Source organism: Ogataea philodendri (assembly GCF_020536065.1).
Source record: "Ogataea philodendri strain CBS6075 chromosome Unknown scaffold1, whole genome shotgun sequence".
Taxonomy (NCBI): Eukaryota; Fungi; Ascomycota; class Pichiomycetes; order Pichiales; family Pichiaceae; genus Ogataea; species Ogataea philodendri.
The window spans coordinates 725,868-751,399 of record NW_025763889.1 but is presented as its reverse complement, the minus strand read 5'-3'; the positions used below and the strand labels follow the sequence as shown (position 1 = coordinate 751,399).

General features: G+C 40.1%; 13 protein-coding genes across 13 annotated transcripts; 6 read left to right on the top strand and 7 right to left on the bottom strand.

The window, feature by feature from the left end:
* Window positions 1-163: 163 nt before the first annotated feature.
* On the bottom strand, window positions 164-3,724 carry OGAPHI_002306 (uncharacterized protein; the record flags this gene model as incomplete). Its single annotated transcript, XM_046203162.1, has 1 exon — window positions 164-3,724. One exon carries the CDS (start codon window positions 3,722-3,724, stop codon window positions 164-166), a length of 3,561 nt encoding a protein of 1,186 aa, XP_046062966.1.
* Window positions 3,725-3,850: 126 nt separating this feature from the next.
* On the top strand, window positions 3,851-4,888 carry OGAPHI_002305 (uncharacterized protein; the record flags this gene model as incomplete). Its single annotated transcript, XM_046203161.1, has 1 exon — window positions 3,851-4,888. One exon carries the CDS (start codon window positions 3,851-3,853, stop codon window positions 4,886-4,888), a length of 1,038 nt encoding a protein of 345 aa, XP_046062965.1.
* OGAPHI_002304 (uncharacterized protein) lies at window positions 4,889-8,251 on the bottom strand (the record flags this gene model as incomplete). Its single annotated transcript, XM_046203160.1, has 1 exon — window positions 4,889-8,251. One exon carries the CDS (start codon window positions 8,249-8,251, stop codon window positions 4,889-4,891), a length of 3,363 nt encoding a protein of 1,120 aa, XP_046062964.1.
* Window positions 8,252-8,838: 587 nt separating this feature from the next.
* Window positions 8,839-10,347, bottom strand: OGAPHI_002303 (uncharacterized protein; the record flags this gene model as incomplete). The annotated part of the gene is made up of 1 exon (XM_046203159.1): window positions 8,839-10,347. The coding sequence occupies one exon, from the start codon at window positions 10,345-10,347 to the stop codon at window positions 8,839-8,841; it is 1,509 nt and encodes a 502-aa protein (XP_046062963.1).
* Window positions 10,348-10,443: 96 nt separating this feature from the next.
* OGAPHI_002302 (uncharacterized protein) lies at window positions 10,444-11,142 on the top strand (the record flags this gene model as incomplete). The annotated part of the gene is made up of 1 exon (XM_046203158.1): window positions 10,444-11,142. One exon carries the CDS (start codon window positions 10,444-10,446, stop codon window positions 11,140-11,142), a length of 699 nt encoding a protein of 232 aa, XP_046062962.1.
* Window positions 11,143-11,236: 94 nt separating this feature from the next.
* OGAPHI_002300 (uncharacterized protein) lies at window positions 11,237-12,376 on the bottom strand (the record flags this gene model as incomplete). The annotated part of the gene is made up of 1 exon (XM_046203156.1): window positions 11,237-12,376. The coding sequence occupies one exon, from the start codon at window positions 12,374-12,376 to the stop codon at window positions 11,237-11,239; it is 1,140 nt and encodes a 379-aa protein (XP_046062960.1).
* On the top strand, window positions 11,445-11,783 carry OGAPHI_002301 (uncharacterized protein; the record flags this gene model as incomplete). Its single annotated transcript, XM_046203157.1, has 2 exons — window positions 11,445-11,456; window positions 11,517-11,783. The coding sequence occupies 2 exons, from the start codon at window positions 11,445-11,447 to the stop codon at window positions 11,781-11,783; spliced, it is 279 nt and encodes a 92-aa protein (XP_046062961.1).
* A 639-nt stretch (window positions 12,377-13,015) lies between the features above and the next one.
* OGAPHI_002299 (uncharacterized protein) lies at window positions 13,016-15,421 on the bottom strand (the record flags this gene model as incomplete). Its single annotated transcript, XM_046203155.1, has 1 exon — window positions 13,016-15,421. One exon carries the CDS (start codon window positions 15,419-15,421, stop codon window positions 13,016-13,018), a length of 2,406 nt encoding a protein of 801 aa, XP_046062959.1.
* Window positions 15,422-15,868: 447 nt separating this feature from the next.
* Window positions 15,869-17,338, bottom strand: OGAPHI_002298 (uncharacterized protein; the record flags this gene model as incomplete). The annotated part of the gene is made up of 1 exon (XM_046203154.1): window positions 15,869-17,338. One exon carries the CDS (start codon window positions 17,336-17,338, stop codon window positions 15,869-15,871), a length of 1,470 nt encoding a protein of 489 aa, XP_046062958.1.
* Window positions 17,339-17,730: 392 nt separating this feature from the next.
* OGAPHI_002297 (uncharacterized protein) lies at window positions 17,731-19,095 on the bottom strand (the record flags this gene model as incomplete). The annotated part of the gene is made up of 1 exon (XM_046203151.1): window positions 17,731-19,095. The coding sequence occupies one exon, from the start codon at window positions 19,093-19,095 to the stop codon at window positions 17,731-17,733; it is 1,365 nt and encodes a 454-aa protein (XP_046062957.1).
* Window positions 19,096-19,323: 228 nt separating this feature from the next.
* OGAPHI_002296 (uncharacterized protein) lies at window positions 19,324-20,637 on the top strand (the record flags this gene model as incomplete). The annotated part of the gene is made up of 1 exon (XM_046203150.1): window positions 19,324-20,637. One exon carries the CDS (start codon window positions 19,324-19,326, stop codon window positions 20,635-20,637), a length of 1,314 nt encoding a protein of 437 aa, XP_046062956.1.
* Window positions 20,638-21,261: 624 nt separating this feature from the next.
* Window positions 21,262-22,980, top strand: OGAPHI_002295 (uncharacterized protein; the record flags this gene model as incomplete). The annotated part of the gene is made up of 1 exon (XM_046203149.1): window positions 21,262-22,980. One exon carries the CDS (start codon window positions 21,262-21,264, stop codon window positions 22,978-22,980), a length of 1,719 nt encoding a protein of 572 aa, XP_046062955.1.
* A 227-nt stretch (window positions 22,981-23,207) lies between these two features.
* OGAPHI_002294 (uncharacterized protein) lies at window positions 23,208-25,415 on the top strand (the record flags this gene model as incomplete). Its single annotated transcript, XM_046203148.1, has 1 exon — window positions 23,208-25,415. The coding sequence occupies one exon, from the start codon at window positions 23,208-23,210 to the stop codon at window positions 25,413-25,415; it is 2,208 nt and encodes a 735-aa protein (XP_046062954.1).
* Between the last annotated feature and the right edge of the window lie 117 nt (window positions 25,416-25,532).

Below are 25,532 nucleotides of genomic sequence, written 5' to 3'. Positions count from 1 at the left end.
ATAAATCCTGCAAACTTCTCCAGTAATCACACACTGTTTGCTTGTGTTAGCTTCAGCTCAAATATTAAAATTGTTTGAAGTCGTCACCAAAAAAAAATACCTCCTGAAAGTTGTGCACAGCCCATGCTTTTGTGAAAAACTAAAGTACTATATTACAAGGTCTTTATTTAGTCACCCAATTACCGGCACGTTTTTGTTGTACCACCTTTACAGCCGGAAGATCCCATCCTACTCCTCCTGTACCCACATTTGCGCCAATCCGTGGTATCACGTAGCATTCTCTTTGATCGGGTGAAAGCTCTCTAGGAGCATAGGGGTGTCCTAAAGGTTTTGAGTATGTAATCAAACCTGAATTTGCTGCAACATTTGCTAGAGAACGACCGCTGATATCGTTTAGGGGCTTCATACGAAGTTTTTTCGTTTCTGAGGAAGTATTGACATTCAATGATTCATAAATCAAGTAAGACGGGGGTAGCTCCCCAGATTTGCACAATATGGAAGCCGGATGAATGAACGCGTTCGGTTCAGTATCAGGCTCATGTGTAGGAAGAAGCGTGACATAAGGTATTGAGCTTATCGTCATGTTGTTTGAGAGTTTTACATCTCTATCAATAAGATCAGCTCTGATTGCAATTTGGTCAATGAATCCGGCTGCAACCATTTGCTTGATAGCCATTATTTGTGGTTTCGAAGGCAGCTCGAGTTTCAATTCGTCATCACTAACGGTAGATGCACTGGCCACTAGTCCTTTGCCTTTATTTATTTTCACAATGTAGGTCAACTGTTTTCTCAATTTTAAGATGTCTTCCATGATCTTCGATCTTAAAAAGTTATTGTCGTAAAATTTCATGCGATCAGCTTTAGCAACATGATCTTGGGCGCAAATTGCAGACAACAATTGCAGCACATCGCTGAATTTGTCAAGTTTGGAGAACACTGCACGAGACTTGTTGAATTTTGAAAGAACGTTTCTCTGTTCTTCAGTTATATAATCCTTTTGCTCTTCTTGTTCTTCCGGATCTTTTTTCGGTACGATTTCAAATTCGCTGATGAATGGATCTCCAACAGAGAGTCCGGAGACTAATGCAATAATGTAAGGAAGACAACCCTGCTGATTACCAACCACAAGCATTTTCGAAAATCTAGGACTCAACGGGAATGAGTTCATCTTTTGCCCCAGTTTGGTGATGTTTTTCTTATCATCTAGTGCTCCCAGATTACGAAGTAATGTTTCGGCTTTTCGTATCATCTCCTTTTTGGGAGGCGTGACAAATGGGAAATTAACAATATTATCAATTCCCATTGCTTTCATTGTCAGCACAACGCTTTCGACAGGCATTCTTTGGATCTCAGGAATTGAAAACGTTGAGAATTCACTTTCATAAACAGCTGACGAAAAAAGTCTATAGCAATGACCAGGACCAGTTCTTCCCGCTCTTCCTGCTCGTTGATCTGCACTTGCTTTTGAAATCCAACCAATCTCAAAAGACTGAACGCCAGTGTTCTCAGAATATTTTCGTTCCTTGGACCTGCCGCAATCAACCACATATCTGATGTTTGGAATGGTCAATGAAGTTTCAGCAATATTTGTAGCCACAACACAAAGTCGAGCCCCTTGGGGAGGTTTTTCAAAAATCTTCATTTGTTCTTTCGTGGGAAGTAACGAGTACAATGGGAGGACGTACAGCGGATCCTCGGGTGTTTGCCCGTCTTCCAAATTTTCTTCGAAACCTTCCTCCTCTTCATCCTCGTCCTGTTCGGTGAAGTCATCATTTTCTTCAAATGTATCGGTAGATTCACTCACACCAAACTCAATCTCTTCAGTTTCAACTTCCACGTTTCTAGGGTCAGTCCTCACTTCGGGAATATCATTGTAAAGCTTCTTTTTCGCTAACGGGTATCTTTTCCGCAAACGCTTCACCATTTCGTTGATCTCACTTTTTCCTGTAAGAAACACCAAAATTCCACCAGGAGGGAGTTTAGAATGAATTTTGCATGTCTTCCTGAACGCTTCTTCGTTATAGTTTGGAACTGTTCGCCTATTAAAATGAATGGACACGGGATATTGTCTTGCAGGGACGCTCACAATTGGTGGAGGAGTTCTAAATAGTCTAGAGTTTTCACTAAAATCCGAAACGGACAATGTCGCGGACATGACGACTAACTTCAGCGGTCTATAATTTTGAGCGTCGGTCTCTGCCTTTTCTCTTCTGAGCTTCAATACTCTACTGAGCATTCCAATCAGAATGTCGGTGTTGATATTTCTCTCATGGGCTTCGTCGATTATGAGAGCGGAGTATTTGGTTAGTAGAAAATCTGTCATCATCTCTCTCAACAGAACACCATCAGTCATGAATTTTATTGCCGTACCCTCGCTCACATTTGCATCAAATCGAATTTGATAGCCTACCTTGTTCCTGCAATTTCCCAATTCCTGGCCAACTCTTTCTGCCATCGCCACGGCAGCAACTCTTCGTGGTTGAGTGACACCAATTATTCCAGGTGTTTCCGAATTGGGGCTACCATAACCTGATTCGAAAAGAAACTGTGGAATTTGAGTTGTTTTACCTGATCCAGTTTCACCACATATTATGACACAATCATTGTGATGAATTGCCTCCAAAATAGTATGTTCTTCTCCAACCACTGGTAATTTCATTCTAGCCACTTGAATATCGTCGTCCCTGTCAATATGAACGGTCGCAATTTTTCTCCGTAATTGTTCGTTGATTGGGATGAAATTATGCTCCAAGCCGTCATCCAAATCCTCCTCACGTACTATAGGAGTGTAATCAAATTGTGGAGCTGTTTGTATGATTGTTTCAGACCTTCCTTCTAATTGTCGCACTTGGCCTTCAGCCCAATTCTTAAAATTTTGTGCCTTTTTGCTGTGTGATAGCTTTGTGGTTTCTTCTTCTTCTTCTTCTTCTTCTTCTTCTTCGTCTGTCGCTGCGCCATCAGAAGACCCGCTGAAACCTTCAAGCTCTTCGTTATCCTCACCGTTTTGCTGTTCGCTTTCTGAAATATTATCTTCCTCAACGCTACTCTCTTCACTACTCAAAAAATCTGCATCGTTTTCAGCCCTATCCGACTCTTTTGCGTCCAATTCAAGTTTTGTTTTCCAACTGTACCCACTTGGTTTCGCTCTTTTCTGAACTTTCTTGATATTAGAGAACCCGAATTGAAAGCCTGAAGAGTCTTGGGAGATGGGTATGTAACTTTGAGGTTGCTTGAACTGAGTATCGGTCTCTGTCGAGCTTTTCTGTGTAGGTTTGGGTTCCTCTTTATCTTCATCGTCCCATTTTGCAACAGTCCTTTCCTCATATAAGATAGAAGCAGTTTCTTCATTTCCTTTTCCTTGCTTTTCTTTCTCCAAGGCGTCCAAAAACAATTCTCTCCTGGTCTTCTGTGATCCAGTACCAATAAGTTTTGCAGATTTTAAAATACTTGAATCAATCCTTGTTTCCCCCAACTTTCGAAGGAGCAACTCTTTCTCCTCCCTCTTCAACTGATGTTCGATGTACTTGTCCAACCTTTTCTTTTTTTGTCTTGAGATCTTGTCTTTGTGCTGTTCTAAAAGAACTTCCTTCATTTTCCTCTTTCTCTTGCTTTTTTCATTCTCAGTCATCGGTCCAGAGCGAGTTCCATCAGGTTCTGATTCCACAGTTATTTCCTGTGGATTCTCGTTCGAACTTTTAGCTGATGAGTTGTACTTCCGAACCATAATAGGTGATAAAATGCAAAGGAAAGTCTATTAAATAAGCTGAACTTCAAAGCAAAATCTAAAATTTTTTTGAGCCGCTTGCTTAGCTAAAATTTATTCAAAAACTCGCTAAAGGGCGACAAGATCATGTCAAATTCAAGTGAGACCCTAGACTATGGTTCGCTGAATTATCGAAATGTCGAACGTATACGATTGGGTAATTTTGAGTTTGATACATGGTTTGGCAACTCGGTTTTATTTATACAAACTGAGCCTGAAACCCTCGGATACCAGCTTTTAGAAAAAAGGACCAAGCCCTCTGTCTCTACAAAGAAGTTCAATCAGCTTAATCAGCTTCAGCAACCATGGATCAAAATGCTTCATTTTTGTCAAGCATGTTTCAAATATACTACCGAATGTGATGAAATGTTTCGGCACTACTCTTACTGCTCGTTTAGAAGGAATTTGCCCGGGCAAGTAATGTATCAGGACGACACATGTACAATCAGGCGAGTTAGTGGGAGGAAACACAAGCTATTTTGCCAGTGCCTGAGTATACTGGCCAAGTTCTTCCTCGATAATAAGTCTGTGTTTTTCAATGTGGAATATTACGATTATTTTGTGATCTATCAAACTTTAGACGGGGTTCCGACTCCCATGGGGTTCTATTCAAGAGAACTTCTTTCCTGGGATCAGAACAATCTTTCATGCATACTAGTAATACCTTGCTATCAGAAACAAAGACTAGGATCCAAACTGATAGAATTCTCTTATTATCTTTCGAATCACGAACAGATAGTCAGCGGACCAGAACGACCTTTATCTCCGTTTGGAAAACTTTCATATCTTAGCTACTGGACAAAATCCCTCTCCAGGGAGTTTCTCTATGGCAAATTATCAACTAATACTCATGTTACCCTAGAGCTGATCAGCCAGAAAACAGGCTTTAGATCAGAGGATATTCTCTTATCATTAGACCATATGCAATCGCTCTTCGAATATGGTACAAAATCTCCATATACAGACTATTATAGCGGCAGGCGCTATAATGATCGGCAGTACGTTTTTTTGGAAGAGGTCAACTACAAACTATTCATTGATCGAACGAAGATCAAGAAATGGGTGATTCAAAATGAGATAGTTGCAGGCACAAACTTGGATCCCGCTTGTTTGATATTAGATTAGTTACTCTTTGAAAAGGATCTCGATTTCCTCGATTTTCTTTTTTCGTCTTTCTTCATCATTCATCGATAGGGCTTCTCCTAGTTGATTTTTTCGCTCTTGTATTTTTAGCATGCGTTCTTCAATAGTTCCCTCCATAATGAATCTGATCACCTTCACGTTCTTTTTCTGCCCCAGTCTATGGACTCGATCAATTGCCTGAAATTCTGTCGCGTTGTTCCAGTGAGGATCAAGTAAAAATGCTTTGGAAGCCACAGTTAAATTTAATCCAACACCTCCAGCTTTTAGGCTTAAAAGTAAAATTGTGATTTGACGTGTTGAGGTTTCCTCGTTAAATTCATTCAAGATCGTTTGACGTTTGTCGGCCGTTAAACGACCATCAAACTTTAAAACCTTGAACTCGTTCCCATATTTCTTCAGCTCATTTTCAACAATGTCAAGAAAACTTGTGAATTGAGAGAATACAATGACGTGGTCGTTGGGATTCTCTTCTCTGATCTGGTGTAAATGGGACATTAAAGCATTAACTTTTGTTGATTTCTCATACGCATTAAACGGTCCAACATAATACATCTTTCCATTTGGTAAATCTGGTGTCAAACTTGAGTCAGTTTGATCATTTTCAGGGCCTGTTGATGTCTTTGATTGAGATTTCAAAGTCCGAAATAGGCGGTTTTTGTGAATGATATGTCTGCAATTGGGACAAAAAACTTCTCCGTCATTCTTTTTTGGCGGGATAGAAAGGTCGGGCATATTCATAGTGTTGTTGTGAAGTTTTGACTGAAACAGAAAATGTTCCATAAGACAGTCAAGACAGAAGCAATGCTTGCACTCCGTGATCACGCAAGAGTCTATTTCAATAGGGCTGGTGCAAATTGAACACTCAACATCATCAAAGTTAGGATACAGTTGGTAAATTTCTTCTTTGATAGTCATAATCTTTTCAGGAGGTAACTTGTTTGTATTTTCCTCTTCTTCGAACCGTCTTAGTATTTGTAGTCCTTCATTCTCATCAGTTCCTGGTGGAGCTTGCGCAAGATGCTTCAATTCATCGTCTTCACAGTTTTTTTCTTGGTAAGAAGCACGGATAAGGTCAACATGGCAACATATTTGTCGCAGGCGAAGAAGCTGCGTAAGAATCGAAGAGTAATTTTTCAGAACGGATCCATGCTTGAGATTCTCGGTGAACATATGAATTGCACGGCTTTTCATATGGTTATATAAAGCCTCCTCTTTCTCATTAAACTTAAGCCTTTCGATGACTATCTCCTTTGAAGGTAGCTCGACAAGCAAGTTACCGTTTTTGTCCTTTTGATGCTTGGTTCTTCTAAGTAAAATCGGATCCAGTATGGATTTCAATAAACTGAAAGCTTCCTTCAAGTTTTTACCCTGATTGAAAGGTTCAGTTATAAAGTATTTCCAAATGTTATACTTCGTCCATGGCTGTACGTTCAAAAATGAAAGTAGTGAATATAAATCGTCTAGTCGATTCACAATTGGAGTTCCAGTGAGAATCCACTTTCGTCTTGCTGATATAAGATTAATTCCTTTCGCTGTCTTGGTAGATTTATTTCGAATTATGTGGCCTTCGTCAAGGATAACTCGAAAGAAGGTTACCGAAAATAATCCTACCTTGTTTCCCACTTTGGCACAGCGAGTGGCCTCACTTTGTACCGTACCGTAAGTTGTAAGTACAACTTCCGGTGCTTTTCTATTGTCACATAAGAGAGCGCTCAAATCTCCTAGGGTGTCATTTCCATAATAAACAAAGCACTTTTTTTTGGAACCCCCATTTGCCTTTGAGAACTCGCTTTCCCACTGAGAAAGCAAAGTCATAGGAAGAACTATCAATGTAGTCCTATGTGCATATCTATCCTTTCTAATGGGGTTGGTATAAGAGCTATCTGATGAACATGTTGCAATGAGTGATAGCGTGGTGATTGTCTTCCCCAAACCCATTTCATCGGCCAAAATTCCACCACGCATGTCATTGTGAACTAAAGGTCGCTCCAATGAGCAAGAGCCATTGTATATGTTCAGATAGAAAGAAAAGTCTTCGCCTTGTGTTTGTGTTGAAACGTCAGAGCTTGAGCGGAATCCTAAATTTATTTCTTTCCATAAAGGATTTGGTATTCCTCCATCATGGACCAGTCCTTTGTAGAATTCTTCTTTTTCGGACTTAGACAGCTCCGTATTTCCAACTCCAATTAGCGTATACTCTCGTTCTCGTAGGAGCATCCAACTCAAGGCATATTTTTGATAAGGGCGAAGATCCAATTCAAACTCCTCAGGGTTTGAGTCTGGTAGCAGAAGCCCTGAGCTTTGCAGTTCCGTTGTTTTATATATGCTTCTGAGTTGTTTCACGGTAAGATAATCATCTGATTCTGTGTTCGCTTGACTTCTCGATGGACTTTCATTCGGATCTTTTTGCGATTCTAGGTCAACAACATTTATCGGAGTGTCGGAATCATTGTCCTTATCTTCAAGACCAAGATTTTCATTGATTGGAGCTGCGAGTAGCCCCAGTCTCCGTAATAACTTGATTAAGCTTGTTCGTTTATCGTTTGAGCCAAATATATCCGCTTCCTCTGAAGTTCGCTTAACTGCTTTGAATGTTTCTTCAACACTGCTGTCTGAAATAAAGTCGCGATCAAACGACTCTGTGTTCAAGTAACAGTCCAATTTAACAAAAAATGAATCGCCTGTTCGCAAGACCGAGTCAGACATGTATGACAAAGTGGCATTGAAAGTGATGAAGCTTGTTGGTAAGAACGGGGCAATCATTTTTGCTGATTCCTCTCTGCATCTTCCAATTTCCTGTCTATACTGTGACGAACTGGTTTTGTTAATGTAAACAATGTTGTCGTTATCTGGATTTTTGCTTAATAAAAGTTCATCCTTGAGTTGAAGCTTTCCTAGGACAAATCGGGTACACCAACATTCGATTTCAAAGCACCCAATGAATTTGAGTTGCCCTGTTTTCATCTTGCTGCGCTTTGGGTCATGATCTGAATCTTCTGTTGTACGTCGCTTCAAATCCTTTGTAAGGCTGGTTTCTGGGCTGTTCTTGTTTTCTATTTTAGTTGATTCCCCATTATGGATCTGGTATTTATCGGGATGATCCAAATATGCATTGATTGCAAGAGCTAGTTTGTCTTCTGACTCCTTGAAGTGCTCATAAAGAAGTCTCACAGATGCGGGTTCTATTCCTGCGAACATTGCCTCCAATTCTGCTTTAAACGAGAAAAAGGGGTTTTTTTCCACTTGCGTGCTTCCTATGGCCATTTCGTCTCTTGTAAGGCCATTTTCATCTTCCTGTGTTCCATGCTCAAAAAAGGGATCCTCCGCAGAAAGTCTCCCTGACATAATTATCACGGGCGTTCAATTCAGGATTTAAGATCAAATATTGCAAACGCGTGAAATAATCATTTTTCAACATTTTACACAGGAAAATTAGTCGCACATATAGTATGTTTCATGCTTATCTAATCAGTTTGATTTATAATTCGTTTGAGGATTCATTAAGCTTGAATATTTTGAGAGGCTCATCCACAGTTATCATTAATTTGGTGTGTTTTGAAACCAGTCATGACTACCAAAGTAGACTGAAAATAAGGCCTTGCTGGTTCGAAAGCACATCACAATAATTTTTTTTGGAAAATTAAAATAAAGTTATTATAAGTATCCTTCCTATTCTCTTCAAACTATGACAAAATGAATGAGTTTTAGAGATTAGCGAACCAGATACTCGGGTATTCTTGAAATGCTTGGAATAAAGATCAGTCATTAACCACTGTGTTGTCGACTTTCCGTTGGATAATGACCGAAGAAATCAATATCTCAATCGAAGGGGTTTGGAAATATAGAATGAACTGTTCGATTCATGTGTATAAAATTCAGCATATGGCTAAACGGGGGAGTAAAGAAATGTTTGTGATGCAAAGTTCTATCAGTCATCTCAAGTGAATCTTTTTTGCATACAGCGTGTGTGCTACCAAAGCAAGAGCACCTGCGTACAAAACTAGTACCAAAAGAGCCGTCTGATTTTTAGCATTAATTGTATCGATCGTAAGATTGACTAGTCCTGTCAGTAAGTTGGCTATCAGGAATAATACCAAACTATTGAAATTGACGGCAGATAAGGACTCGGGTACGCTGTTTTTATACCAAATGTTCAGACTATTCGGTGCTTTTCTGTTTTCGTTAGTAAATTCGTAGTGAGGCTCGCCCCAGATGAACTTTTCCACAAGAGCGTACCCAAGCAAGTAGGTGCAATTGTAAGCAGAGACCCAGATCACATACAATCCATTGGCCATTCTTCTCGAAACTCCGTAATAATAGCATGTGTCGATTACATAGTAAAGGACATGAAAGCAGACTGATAAAATTAATAATCCCTTGGTGGGTGAAACTGTGAAAACCGATCTCTTAGTGATTGTCTCTATGATCAGGTCTTTCGAATCACTCATCTTGAACAAATTTCTGTGTGTGGGAAATAGAGGTAAAATCACATAGCCCAATGAAAGACCATTCAGATAAATTGCCAAATATCCGATGGATGAAAAAATCCCCTCCTTGTTCATTGCCAGTAAGTTAGGGCGTTCAGTTTTCAAAATGTATTCAAGGAGACCAAATTTCGTGAGTGCAATTTCGTAAATGATGATAATCATCGAACTGCAAACCAATGGTGTGATGAAATCTATCAGCGGAAATATGAGATTTGCAATCAAGGGCACAAAACTGAGAGTAAAGAAAAAGTTCCAGTGCTTACCATATTCTGTCATATGCTCTTGATAGTCTAACGATTTCACACTTGCAAGTCTTATTATCCCGAGTATTAGTATCGGGATCGAATTTTTCAAAGACGAAATCGCAGATCTCGCATAGCTGTATCGGTTGTCAAACCTCTGCTTGATTAGTTGTCTTGCACTAACTAGTCCCATTGAAAATACGAAAGAACCAACACCAAGATCCATAAGACTCGTGCCCCATGTTTCTACCTTGGCAAATCGTCTCGGAAAGATCGGAAAGTCCACAGCGAGAATACAGATACAAGTGATCACCATCATCTGAGAACGATATACTGTGATATATGGCTTGAAAGGTATGAATTCCTTGGAACTTAAATATTGAATGTTTATCCTTTGTGATCGTGGGGCTTCATACTTTGACTTGTTGTTCAGGGCAATGAACATAGGAAAAGTGATTCCGAGAATCAAAAGAATGACATTTTCGGAGTATTGGGTAACAGAAAGCAGCAGGGCAACCCAATTCACGAAAAAATCCAATATTTTAGCAAAATTTTGAGTATCGTTGTCGAACAAGGATGTCCTCTTTTTTAAAATAGACCAAGCGAGGTATGCTATGATTGATACAGATGTGGTCAAATAAATATCAACCGTAGATCCACCTGTCAGACCTGTCACAAATTGTTCTTTTAGTTGCTTGGATGATGCAGCCATGATTAACTGTAAAGCACGAATCTGAAGTTCATAAATTCGTCGAATTGTATTTTTTTAATTCAGTTGGTCATCGCTACAACAAAATGGCCCCCGCTAATGATGAGGTATGACTATAATTGCTTTTTGACTGATCTCTTACTGACACTAAAGCTTGCTTTGAAAACGACCTTGAAGATGACAAGCTCAAAGCTTCAATTCAAAGCTGAGAAAATGAAGTCTATTAATAAAGCAACACTGTTTCAACTATCAAAAGAATTGAAAGAATTAAACCAAAAATCGGGTAGTCAGTTCGATAGATGTCTTACATTGGCAAGAGTGAAGATATCTAAGGTGATAGTTGATGATAATTTGGTTGATTTATACGAAATACTTGTCGTGGATTGCGAAGTGCTTCATTCTAAAATTCACCAGCTGCAGTTATCGCCAGGCGATGAGAATATAACGAAAATAGTGCGGAAGCTAATGTACGTGAATTCCTATGTGAACATCAAAGAGTTCAAAAAGCTGGTAACTATATTAGCACACAAGTATGGAAAAGATTTCTATGAGGATGCCATAAACAATCCAGACGATATGAATTTAGTCAAGAAGTGTCAGAACGATAATGTGGACCAGTTGGTCGAGTCGTACTTAAAAGAAATTTGCGATTGTTACAAAATCGATTTATACGGTGAGACCCAGAAAAACAACACTACAGCAACTGAGGATGCCAGTCCAATTAGGGCACAAAGATCCGAGCCAGCTAGTGAACTAGACGATTTGAAGCAAAGATTTGATGCACTTAAAAAAAAATAGATAAGCTGTGTAAGAAATAAAATTATGTTACTCGCTAAATACAGTTTAACAGTCTTTTTCAAAAAAAGCTGGGATGATCTAAGTTATTGGTCTATTAGATCACAAAATCGTTCATTTGGAAGAGGTAGTTGTTGAAGCTCAATTCAGAGTGGTTTCCATAAAACAGCGCACTTTTGTTTAATGGACCTCTTTTGTTTGATCGTTTTCCTTCAACGGAAGGATTGAAATTGCTATAATTGTTCACTAAAGCAAGGTTGATCTTGTCATGATTGTATCGATATTCAAAATTTCTGGCTTGTGGCATGATATCTAGGGTAGCGAAAGTGGCATTGGTTTTGGAAATTTGATTATGAGCTCCATCAAGCTCTATAGAGTTTCCATCAAATTCCAAGTTGAGGAACTCTTCAAGCGAAACATTAGAAGAGTCCTCTTGGCTATTTTCCCTGTCATCATCTGAAACACTAAGTGGAGCCTTACGAGTCAGTCTCTCTCCAGCTAGAAGGCGAAAAGATGAAGTTTCAGATATCAAATGGCAATCGCTCTCGTTAACTTTTGTTTCCTTATCTGTAGACATTTTAACGTCTCCTGGAACCTGTTTAACCTTTTCTTCATCCAAGTCAGTCGCTAGTGGTAGAATATGATCATAGATATTTAGAACCTGACTCTCTGCATCAAGGCCTCTATATTGTCTAATCAAATGATCGACTTGCTCCAATCCCGTTGTCAGTGATTCCACACTCATGTTGCATGGGTTTAGTTTTTCGTCAATTCTAGTTAACTGGTGTAACTTCGGAAGTTTTGAGTCCATAAATTCTTCGTCCTCTGACGAAGAGAAACTAAGAAGGTCATCTTCTGATAATTCCCCGTCGTTATTTTCATGGTTCAGCTCTTTTTCTCTCATCATATCCAATTCTATCAATCTCCTTTGCCTTTGAAGCTTCATCTCGCTGTGCAAATCGATTGTCATACCTGATGGGTGTGAAAAAAACGGCTGTTGATTAATGATATTTGAAAAATTGGATCTCAAATCCTTTTTCGAAGTTATACGGTTATTATCATCATCGGAATCATCCATGATTAATTCGCTCTTCAATGAATTCTGGTATGTGTCTGTTTGTCCGTTCTCTGGATTTTGTAGTTTTCTTTTCTTCCTGAGCTCAGGCTCTGGATTCTGAGACTTCCTTGATTGCTTTCGGAAACTCATCAATTTGCTGTTCTTTCGTAGGCCAGTCATCTAAGATTCCAATTAGTTCCAACACAAGATCTTAGAGACAGATTGGATAGTGCGAAAGGTTTGATTCCTTGCCAACGGTACTGTTTTTAATTTCGTTAACAATTCTTGCTGGCCCTATTCCGTATATTGTACCCAGCTAGTTACATGAAATAAAAAAATTATGCAGCCAACTGTTTTTTTTATTATTCGGAACAATAGGAACGCAAGGCGAGAAAAAAAAAATTCTAGCAGATGAAAAAGAAATCCTTTCACTACAGGAAGGCCAAAAAAAAAAAATACACATGCTCTTCTTCGAGGCTTTACAAATACATAAAGTATGATTTGTAGATAATCTCAATTTAAATTTCAATTTGCTTGATTCATCAACATGGACCTGTAGGAAGTACAAACTTTTGCTGGAACATATCATGACCTGTTATGATTTCACTTTCGATTACTTCGGCTATCGTACATTGATAATGGCTCGGAAATCAGCGTTTGTCAACAGAGAGTCGATGCCATTCAAAAGCAAAACTGCTATATAACAATTATGCGGTCATACGGGGAGTGATCGTTTTGAAATGCTATAAAATCGTGCTATGAAAAAATCAACTAAATGGCTATTTACACTGTTTGCCTTACCCTTATCCGTATTTCTTCCTATTCTTCTGTAGTTGTACCTGACTGTGAGTGTGGATCAGTAACATCCTTATCTTGAGAGGTTATTTCCAGTTGATCATCTTTAACCACAACATTGATCACGCAGTTGTTTTTAATCTCCCCTTTCAACATCATTATCGAAATAGGGTTCAGCAATGTCCTTTTGATTATTCTGTTCAGTGGTCTAGCTCCATATCTTGGTTCATATCCGTTCACCGTAAGCCAGTCTTTTGCCTCGTCCGATAAAACTAGCTCGATCCGTCTGTCAACTAATTTATCTTGTAAATCGTCAATTCTCAAATCGACAATGTTTCTCAAAGCATCCTTCGATAGCTTGTTGAAAACAACAACCTCATCAATTCTGTTAATGAACTCTGGAGAGTAAACAGTTCTCATCGTTTGAAGAATCTGCTCTTTGTCGGGGTTGTCGGAGAGCATAATGTCCTGCCCAATGTTCGATGTCATAACAATGAGTGTGTTTCTGAAGTCAATCTTGTTGCCTTGAGAGTCTGTGAGCTTGCCTTCATCCAAAACCTGGAGTAGCAGCTTTGACACATCTGGGTGTGCCTTTTCAAACTCATCAAATAAGATCACCGAATATGGCTTTCTCCTCACCTTTTCGGTCAATTCACCACCTTCTTCATAACCAACATATGACGGTGGTGCACCAATGAGTCTCATGATTGAATGCTTTTCTTGAAATTCTGACATGTCAAACCTGATGATGGCGTTTTCGTCATCGAAAAGGAAATCTGCCACAGCCTTAGTGAGCTCTGTTTTTCCTGTTCCAGTTGGGCCCAAAAACATGAAAGATGCAATTGGACGCTTCTCGTCCGTTAACCCGGCTCTTTGGAGCCTAATAGCATTCGATATTGAGTTTATAGCTTCATCTTGGCCAATAACCCTTCCTTTCAATGCAGCCTCCATGTACAGAAGTTTGTCCTTTTCTCCCCTCATCATATTTTGAACTGGAATTCCTGTAGCTTTTGAAACAACTCTTGCAATGTCATCGGAGGTCACGGACTCGTGTAAGAGATTCTCTTCCTCAATTTCATTACCAGTAACTTCTTGCTGCCGGGTCAGCTCATTGACTTTGGATTCAAGTTCAGGGATGGTAGCATATTGCAATTTTGAAGCTGACGCAAAATTTCCTTCTCTCCTTTCCTTGTCCAGATCCTGCTTGGCTTTCTCTAAACTTTCTTTCAGTTGTTTCACAGTGTCAAGCTCTTTCTTCTGAGTCTCCCAGATCTCCGTAAGTCTCTTTAATTCTTCCTGTTTCTCTTCGAGTTGAGACTGTAATTTTTCTCTCCTTTCCTTACTGAGAACATCAGATTCTTTTCTTAATGACTCTAATTCAATTTGAATAGTCATTATCGATCTGTCCAGCTCCTGTATTGTATCGGGTTTGGACTCGTGTTGCAACCTCAATGCAGAACAGGCTTCATCGACCAAATCAATGGCTTTGTCGGGTAAAAATCTGTCTGTAATATAGCGATTACTATAGACAGCAGCGGTCACCAAAGCACTGTCTGCAATGCGAACACCATGATGCACTTCATATTTTTCTTTCAGTCCTCTGAGAATACTAATAGCATCCTCGACTGTAGGCTCGTTAACCAAAATTGGTTGGAATCTTCTAGCCAGTGCCACATCTTTTTCGATGTATTTTTTATATTCATCGATAGTAGTCGCACCACAGCACTGGAGCTGGCCTCTAGCCAACGCAGGCTTTAGTAAGTTCGATGCATCAATTGAGCCTTCAGATTTACCAAGACCTAGAAGCGTGTGTAGTTCATCAATGAACAGGATATAGTGATCATCCAACTCTTTCAGAACCTCCTTAAGTCTTTCTTCAAACTCTCCTCGATACTTTGCACCGCTGATGAGAGATCCAAGATCAAGTGCGATAACCTCCTTTTCTTTCATACTTTCTGGCACCTCACCTTTCACTATCCTCTGAGCTAGGCCTTCCATAATTGCCGTTTTTCCTGTTCCTGCATTTCCGATGAGTACCGGGTTATTCTTTGTCCGCCGAGATAAAATCTGGATCGTTCGTCTGATTTCTTCGTCTCTGCCAATAACGGGATCCAGATTACCTTTCTTTGCCAGATCAGTCAAATTTGTTGCAAACCTTTTTAAGGCAGGCTCCTCTGATTGTTCTGGGCTCATTTTCATTTGTAAATTCGAAGCTCTACATGACGAAAACCATCTGTAATTGATCAGGAAACTGTCAGAATTGGGCTTCCGTTGTCTGGGGAATAACATTGAAACAGGGTAGTCTGGCCCTTTTCTAACTGAGTGAGCATTACCAAAGAATCTTTTTAGGTGGAACAACTCGCTTTGGAAAGCCTTAAGCCCCCTTGTCCTGGCATTAGATGCTGAAGAGTAAACTTGTTTCAATAGCATTCGTGGTGCTTGCCCCTTTTTAGTAGTTCTCGAGCTTAAACAGGCTTCCTTAAATACTATGCTCAAATATCTGCTAGAATTTTCTAGCTTTCCCCGGAAAATGCTAAATCCGAATCGTCGCGTCGAAAATGAATCAAGACATCTCAATAAAACTTAATCTGACATCAGTCAAAACATGGTCTAAACTATCTTGTACGCGTTTCATTAGAATTACTAGTAGTGTAATGTGAGACTGATCACTCATATTCTAACATTGCAGCGGTCAGTCAGTTCCGCAGCATTGAAAAACAGTGCAACCATCAAATTCTTTTTTTCTAGCCCGTCTGCTCTTCTCTTTTCACATCTCTACCTACCCATTCAATGGACATTTGATAAACAGCAACAATTATCACATTGATTAACTTCCTTTAAGGAGTCTCCATTTAGGATTGAACTTTGGTTTCTTTTTCAAGGTAATGGTGGAAGAGCACCCACAATGATTCTGTTTTTATCTTGATTTGGTGGTAATTCCTCAGAAGTTCCTATAGTTTTTTCTTCGAGCGAGGGAGTTTTCACGGCAGCCAATGCTTTGGAACCACGTTGTTCTTCTGTGTCAATCGCTGTCTCGGCTGAAGAGCTGGTTTTTGTATGGCTTGCTGATTCGGCTGACTGAACACTGCTATCGTTTGTTAAAACCGCAGGTTTTGGAGCAATTTTTAGCAATGAAGAGTCAGTCTTTTTCGTAGAGGCGCCACTTGAAGGAACACTCTTTTTCTTTTTGGCAGTTGCTCCTGAATTCGAAGCTACTTTCCTTTTATTCGTGTTTGGATTAGTATCGTCAGCAACAGGTCCGTAATAAACATAGAATCCATCTTTGTTGGTTTTCGTCTGTTCCTCAAACAGTAGTTCTTCGTCATCAATAAATGGATCGAGCAAGTCGTACTTTCCTATCCTTTTATTGGACTCCATCTTCTTTCTGTGAATTTCTTTCAAAATCATCTCTTCTTTTTCCTCGTCTGTCATTCCGACTTTGAATTTCATTCCGAGCCTTCTTGTGATATCGTCCTCCTCCTCGACCTCTGCACTTTCTTCCTCGTTCGGATCCGGGTTTTCGTCCTCGGCTATATCCTCATCTACGTCCATAGCATCTATCGCAATCTTCCCGTTCGGATGCATAACGTCAAATCCATATTTGTCTTCACACAGCCTCATCACATTGAATATTGCTTGAGAATCTCCCGGTAGTGATCCTTGGGGTACCAACGGAACGTGCAATGCTACTATTAGACTACTGGAGTCTGGACCAGGTTGTGATTGATTGTCACCAGTGACATCAAGAATAACGGGCTGCGGCAAAGAATCCATTTGACGAGGGGCTATTTTTCTTTCCTCCTGTTTTTGGGACGTTGAAGAAGAACTTGAGTCTCTTGCTGATGGGGCGTTGTCGATTCTTGAGATTGATTTCTTTTTTGGAGATTTATCTTCGTTTTTCATAGGATCATTCGGTTTATTCTTGGTTGACTTTGATTTATTGGTTCTTGTGATCTCTTTTCTGTCTGATTCTGCTGGTTTGCCTTTAGGCTTCGCCGAAATCTTGTTTTGGTCTAAGTCTGTTTTGAGGTCTGTATTTGAATTTGCCAGACTTGCAGACGTTTGAACTCCAGGCAAAAATCCTCCTACAATAAGTTCTGAAGTCTGCTTCTCGGAATGGTCAAGCGGAGACGCCGAAACTTCACCTGCGTCCATATTTATCATTGAACTCAACGACATTCGGTTCACGGTTCTAGATTGTCCAACTGGTGGAGTCCTTAGGGGTGTTACGGCTCTGGATGATCCCACTGATGAGCCCGTGTTCATATTGGGAGATTCAACTCCGGCATTACTTTGTTCACCGCTGACAACATTGCTGGCTAGTAACTTTTCTGGCTGATCAGGCATATTTATGGTTTTAGCTGAATTTGAGTTCGGCCCGATATTCAGTTGTCTGACTTATCAATAAAGCACTTTATTAAACCCCTTTGGGTACAGAAACATGTAATCTCAAAGGCTTTGGTTTGTTGATGCGCAAAGATTTATCACACGTAATTTTGTGGAAGAAGTCCCAGAAAATAAATTCATCCATAATATAATCCAAACCAAAAAACAGGAATGCGTACACCTTTATTGATATTTCTTACTAACTGACCGCATCGTTATTATTTACGAATAAATCAATATGAAAACTATTCCGCACCTGCAGACCAACGTTTGGGTGGCTGTCTTGGTATTTACCTGACCACAGCAAACATGCTTCGCATGCGTGAAAACGATTGTAATTGCTATGGATCATACTAAGCCTTATCTAGCTGGGGCTTATCAGCGTTTCCGAGCTTTTTCAATTGCAAAAAGACATCTGTTCCGTAACCTTCAATTGATTTCATGTCTAAATCGCCATTCCAGTAATCTGTGTACACCTTACACATGGGCATTGAGATGCCCAATGTGAACTCGAAAGGGCGCCGAACAAGTGATGACAAAACCGAATTCTGTCTATGATTATTGCTTGTTTCCATCTGACCAATATTATGAATCATTCCACTCAGCCCATGGAGCTCTGTGTCGCTCTGATCAACCACAGGTGACGTAAAATCAAAATTGAGACCTGGTAACCTATTGAAGTTTGAAAAGTATTGTTCAGCAAGAGTTAAAGATTTTCCAAAAGACCAAACTTTGCTGAGCTTTTCTGATGACATACCGCCTCCTTGATCCGAAAACTTAAAGGTCATCGAGTTTTTTGTTTGCACTATTTCCACCACTATGGGTGGCGGTTTCAGAGTTCTTAGTTCCGCCGCCGTGCAATGCGAATTACGGCGTAAAAATGTTTGAATCGTGGATTTCAAAGAATTTCGAAGGATCTCGGCATAGATGTAGTTTAAATGGTTAGTCAAAAATTGAAATTTGACATCATCGCCAATTATGATCAACTCTGGCATCCGTAGATTGGGATAGATGCTTTGTAAGAAGCTCGAAACAATATCCTTGCATGTTATGAGTTGCTCATGGGCAGAGATGTATTGAAATGCAGCTCCAATGTAATTGGAGGGCCTATGCAGATCTTCATCCTGGTCTTTGAAAGAATCGGAGAGAGATGTATGTTGTTCAATGATCACTCTCCTACTTATCCTTGATCTCAGCATGGACGACATGAATTCGTCCAACTGATCTTGGGGCATTTTCTGCAAAATGGATACTTCTAGGGCCCCCATCATCAGATGAGGCAGAACCAGTAGATGATCGTTTAACACCTTTCTTAGAAATTCACAGAATTTCTCATTCTCCTCAAAAGTTTCAATCCTTCCCATCCTTCTAAAAGCATTAAAGCAATGGTAGTAACTTTGGTAAACTTGGTTAATATGATGATTGTTGATGACATCAAAATCCAGACTCTGTAACTCCCTAATTTTTAAGCTTAGTCTAACTGGTAGTTCAGTTCTCACAAAGTTTGCACTGCTTATAAGTTTTTCTTTGGTCAGTCTTTTGCCAAAATTAGCAAGGTGCCGCAGTGTAACCGGATGAGCATTTCGCTCTGACCAACCAAGAAGTATACTATTTTGATAGAAGTGTTGCTTATTCAACAAAGAAATACTCTGAGATCTGAATGGCGAAAGTGAGTCAACCTTGGACGATACATCGGTGACTTTGATCCTTCTTGTCATTTTACCTAGTTTTATTTGGTAACTTCAAAGTTCACCAGACCCCAGATTATTTTCACCTAAAAGTTTAATTTAATTTTAACGACGATCGACCCCATTTCTTGGCGGCAATTTTGAAATATCTATAATGCCGCTTAGAGCCAAGATAAGACTGAACTATTTTCGAGCGAAACTAAAGCTTACAATAACATCGAGAAATTTTGAGTTGAGATTCCTCACCCCACTTGTTAAATGAGACACCCAGTGATACTTTTCCTCTTTTGTAATCAAATCCATGCACTAAATTTCAGGCAGGAACCTGGTCAGGATGTTTTTCAGGAACACCCTGAAGCTTCTGGTACATTGATGGATGACATTTTTGGCTCACTGATTACAATTGATAACCAGTTTTTTCCTGGACAAACTTCTGAACAAATGCAGCAGTATTCTGGAAGTGATACAACACATGCAAGTGCATCCTCTGTATTCAAGTTGAACAAATTGCGGTTCCCTGAAGACGACGACCTTTCCGACTTCACTGGACTGGGACCCCTATATTCGGGCATTGTCACCTTTGCTCACCTGCCTGAATCCAATTGCTTCTTTGATCAAGAGGAAGCAATCGACATTGCAATCTCTGGTGCTCCCTTTGATTTGGGTGTGTCTTACAACAGTGGTGCACGATTTGGCCCCAATGGTGCACGCCAAGGATCTAGGAGATTGGGCTCTGGGAACAATCCTATCAGGGGCAATAACAAGTCATCGAAATTGAGACGTCTGGACCCTTATCACGCAGGACTAAAGATTGTCGATTGCGGAGATGTTCCAATGACACCATTTGATTCCAGAATTGCTCTGAACCAACTGTATAGAGGTCAAAGAGCAATCCACAAACACCCTTCCCTCAATTCGACTCGCTATAATCAGACACGTATTGTGACTTTGGGAGGTGATCATACAATTACCTTGATGAATTTGAAATCTGCCTTTGAAACCTTTGGCGAAATCGATGGTCTAGCCGTGATTCATTTTGATGCTCACATTGATACCTGGGATCCAAAAGTTTTGGGCGGAGGAATCTCTGATTACGCAAGTTTGAATCATGGCACTTTTCTTCATTATGCAACAGAGGCTGGGTACGTTTCTAAGAACCACAGTGTTCATGTTGGTATAAGAGCTCCATTCATTTCATCTGATGATGAAAGGCATGATGCAGAAGATTGTGGGTTTCAAACATTCACATCGAAAGATATTGATATCTACGGTACCAGAGGAATTGCTAAGATGATTAAGAAAATTGTTGGGGACAAGAAGGTCTATCTGACCTTTGATTTGGATACATTTGATGTTGGTCTTGTGAATTCGGGAACTTTAGAGGCTGGAGGTCTCAGCACAAGAGAGGTTTTGACTATTTTGGATGGCCTTGAAGGTATTGATTTGGTGGGATCAGACATTGTTGAGGTTAGCACTGCACCAAATACAATCAATAGTGCTAGTACTGAACTTTTAGCAGCTCAGGTTGTTGACTCTTTACTTGGGTTGATGGTAGTCAATGATATACCATGAGTGAGTGATTCGATGTAGGATTCATAAGACGCCGAAAAATGTACAATGAAGATACTCTAACAAAAAATCAAACAACTTTATCTGCTATCTGTTATTTGATACCACTCAGCAATTTCCTGGGATGTGCAATATAAGATGTTGATAACTATATAGCTTCGTTATAATGTTTTATCATCGAAAAGGACATACGACAAACTTTTCTGTCGTAAGACTCTTTGAGTTGAGAGGGCTCGTAACCTAAAGATGCCAGGAATACATTGATTAAGCAACCACGAATATTAATATAATATACTAACTAGCCATTATTGCGTTAACGGCCACATCTTATTTGTTCATACTTTTGCTAATACTGGGAAGAGAAATCAACGATGGTATGTATTATGTTGAATTGGGTGTATCATTTTCAAAAGTCGGGATTCGAAACTGGTTTGATTGAATTTCATTTTTAATTGGTACAACAATTCTATTCGCCGGAGGCAACTAACATGTTATTAGGCCGGTGCAATAGAGAATGCACGTAAGACTATTAAGAGCTTGTCATTAGATGCAGACGAATCTCTTTATGGACAAATCTATTCTGTTTCTGGGCCAGTCGTCGTGGCAGAGAATATGATTGGATGTGCCATGTATGAGTTGGTCAAAGTAGGTCATGACAACCTGGTGGGCGAGGTCATTAGAATTGATGGTGACAAAGCAACCATTCAGGTTTATGAGGAGACTGCTGGTGTGACGGTGGGAGATCCTGTTCTCCGTACTGGAAAACCTTTATCCGTTGAGCTAGGACCCGGTTTGATGGAGACCATCTATGATGGAATCCAGAGACCTCTTAAGGCTATCAAGGATGTTTCTCAATCCATCTATATTCCAAGAGGAATTGATGCACCAGCATTGTCGAGATCTGTGGAATATGATTTCAAGCCAGGCTCTTTGAAAGTGGGAGATCACATAACCGGAGGAGATATTTTTGGTTCGACTTTTGAAAACTCTCTTTTGTCTGACCATAAAATCTTACTTCCCCCAAGAGCTAGAGGTACAATTGTTTCCATCGCAGAGTCTGGCTCTTACCATGTGGATGATACTGTTTTAGAAGTTGAGTACGATGGAGTGAAGCATGAATATTCAATGATGCATACTTGGCCGGTTAGAGTTCCAAGACCAGTTGCACAGAAGCTTTCTGCAGACTTCCCTCTTCTTACCGGTCAAAGAGTTTTAGACTCTTTGTTTCCGTGTGTTCAGGGTGGTACTACTTGTATTCCTGGTGCATTTGGATGTGGAAAGACTGTCATTTCCCAATCACTTTCAAAATACTCCAATTCGGATGTTATTATTTATGTCGGATGTGGAGAGCGTGGAAATGAGATGGCAGAAGTTTTGATGGAGTTCCCGGAACTGTTCACTGAGCACAATGGTAAGAAGGAGCCGATTATGAAGCGGACAACTTTGGTCGCCAATACTTCGAATATGCCTGTTGCTGCTAGAGAGGCATCTATTTACACCGGCATTACTTTAGCAGAATATTTCAGGGATCAGGGAAAAGATGTTTCAATGATTGCAGACTCCTCCTCAAGATGGGCAGAAGCACTGCGTGAAATTTCTGGACGACTGGGAGAGATGCCTGCCGATCAGGGCTTCCCAGCTTATTTAGGTGCAAAGCTTGCCTCTTTCTACGAAAGAGCAGGAAAGTCTGTTGCTTTGGGCTCTCCGGATAGACTTGGATCTGTCTCTATTGTTGCTGCGGTTTCTCCGGCCGGTGGAGATTTCTCCGACCCTGTTACTACTTCCACACTCGGTATCACTCAAGTTTTCTGGGGATTGGACAAGAAGCTTGCGCAAAGAAAGCATTTTCCTTCGATCAATACTGCAATCTCCTATTCCAAGTACACGAATGTTTTGAACAAGTACTACGACTCCAATTACCCTGAGTTTGCCACCTTGAGAGACAGAATGAAGGAAATTATTTCGAATGCTGAAGAGCTTGAACAAGTCGTTCAACTTGTTGGAAAATCGGCCCTATCCGACTCTGATAAGATTGTTTTGGACGTTGCAAATTTGATTAAGGAGGATTTCTTACAGCAGAATGGTTATTCCACCTACGATGCTTTCTGTCCTATCTGGAAAACCTATGATATGATGAAAGCTTTCATTTCCTATTATGACGAGGCGCAGAAGGCAGTTGCAAACGGAGCACAGTGGTCCAAGCTTTCGGATGCAACAGCTGATGTAAAGCACGCAGTGTCGTCTGCCAAATTCTTCGAGCCAAGCAGGGGCCAGGAAGCTCTTGCTGGAGAGTTTGAAAAGCTGTTGGCTACTGTCACGGAGAGATTTCAGGAAGCTGCTGAATAGTCCTTTTTAAACAAGACACGAACCTTACAATTTGGCGTAGAATATTAAGACTAAAAAGTGATTTAGTACTAACTTTGACACAATCTCAAAAATCCAAAATATGGGTGCTCTAATTTTTTGAAATTGTGTAAGTTAGAAATTTGTCGTTTGTTTGTTTTTATGATTTGGTGAGCTTAATTTAGATTTTTCTTCTACCATCTCTGATTTATTGCTGATTTTAGTCGAAGATGAACTTCCTAGCCAAGACAATCAATTCGACGATTGGAACCCTAACAGGAAGTTTGATTCCGTACAATATAGGCACTAGAATTGTTCCTGATATATTTAGCGAACCAACAAAATCAAAATCGATTTGGAACATTTATGACGGAACTTCGCAAAGAGATACGTCGCAAGAAGTCTCCATATTTGAGTTCAACCTGAAATGCCCTGGTGCAAGTAAATATTCTCCATTGGCGAAAAACTGTTTTCGCAAGTTGAGATCTTTGAGCTTACTGCCAGGAGTTTTGAACATTTTGGACACTATCGAAACTGACTCAGTTTTATATATTATTACTGAAAGAATCAAGCCACTTGAAGACATTCTTAAACATCATTATTCAGACTCGTCAATACCAGGGGAATTCTTAGTTCTGGGTATATTCCAATTAACTGAAGCTTTAAAATTTTTGAATGTTGAGGGATCTTCAATTCACCGTGCATTGTCAATGCACTCAATTTTTGTTAATGCATCCGGCGAATGGAAGCTTGGATGTTTTGAATTGACTTTGAGTATCAAGGACAATGATGTGGACACTTTTGAGTTGGCAGAGAACTTACCATACTACAATTCCAGTATCTATCCGCCTGAAGTTATCAAAGCTGGAGCAGCATATTTTCGAAATATCAATACACTTAAAGCTTCCAAAATTGACTCGTATGGGCTTGGCATAGTCATTAATTCCCTTTTGAGCGAAGCGTCATCTGGTTCGAATTTGGATAAACTCAAGATGTCGCTCGAACTACGGTCAATTGCTCCTCATGTCAAGAAACTCCTTCATCAATCTCCTTCAATTCGCTACTCCGTTGAGCAGTTTCTAAAAGCTGGTTGCAATTCCTTTTTCAACATATCGCTCGTCAAAGTGTACAAAGAAATAACAGAATTAAATCTGAAATCCGATGCACAAAAATACGAGATTTTCCAATCTCTCGACGAACTTGAACATCTTCCAACAGGCTTTTTTGAGTATCGGGTGCTCCCACAGTTGGTAAGTGCATTTCAAGTTTTAGCCAATAACGATGGTAACCAACAGTCAGCACTTTTAATATTGATTTTGAAACGAGCTGGGAAGTTGGATTCGGGCGTCTTCGCTACCCAAATCAAACCATTGGTGCTTAAAGCATTTTCTCTACCTGATAGAGCCATCAGAATGACCCTACTCAACTCTCTACCATCTATTGTTCAGAACTTGAGCCAGCAAGACGTTCAGGATAAGATATTTCCAAATCTACTACAAGGATTCAATGACACTAATTCATCCATCCGCGAAGCAACGATCAAATCGATCATCCCAATTGTTTCCAAAATATCTGATAGGCAGCTAAACAACGATTTACTGAGGATTTTGGCCAAACTTCAAAGTGATGTAACACCGGAAATTCGAACCGATACGATTGTTTGCCTAGAAAAAATCGCCCCCCTTATCAACAGTACATCGAAGACTGCAGTTTTGGTGACAGCGTACTCGAAGGCACTAAAGGATCCTTTTGTCCCATCGAGGTTGAACTCTGTTATGGCATTCGAAAGCTCTATTGAATATTTCTCACCTGAAGTCTGCTGTTCAAAGATTCTATCCGCGATAGCACCCGCGTTACTTGACAAAAGCTCCAAAGTCCGTTCAGAAGCTCGAAGAGTATTCGATTTGTATATGGTGAAAATCAATGATGCTGCGACTAAACTTCCAACTGATAATCAAGAAACCATTGATAAAGAGAGTCAAGAGTCCGCTGATTTGCTCTCGAGGTTGAACACGTTATCACTGTCTAATATTGGATTCAAAAACACCCAATCATTTTTCGGTTTGAATACGCAAAGTCAGAACTCCTCCAATACGAATTTAGATATTAGCAGTGATTGCCCATTACCCGAGCCTTCGCAAGTTGGATACGAGGACTCGGTTTCACCTGCTAACGAAGAGAAAGAGTTGAATATAGACACAGACAACTGGGATTCTATTGATAGTCTGGGCCCGACATCAAATTTGAAACAAAAGGTACGAGTCGTTGGCGTTAATGGCGGGAGACCAAGCTCGGGATCAAAGTTTACCGATAAGGGTAGAACTCCAAGCTTAAAAACGGGTCTCCCGAAACCAACTAAGTCTCTCAAATTACAATCGAAGTCAAAGCTTCAACTAGATTTAGATGTGGATGAAGAGGGGTGGGGTGATGGCTGGTGAGATTTGAGGAATCAGGCTACATACCTGTAAACACCAGAAAAACCATCAAGAAAAATTTGTCTTTCAAAAAAAAATGCTCCTTATCAGGGGCTCGAACCCTGGACATTTCGGTCGACT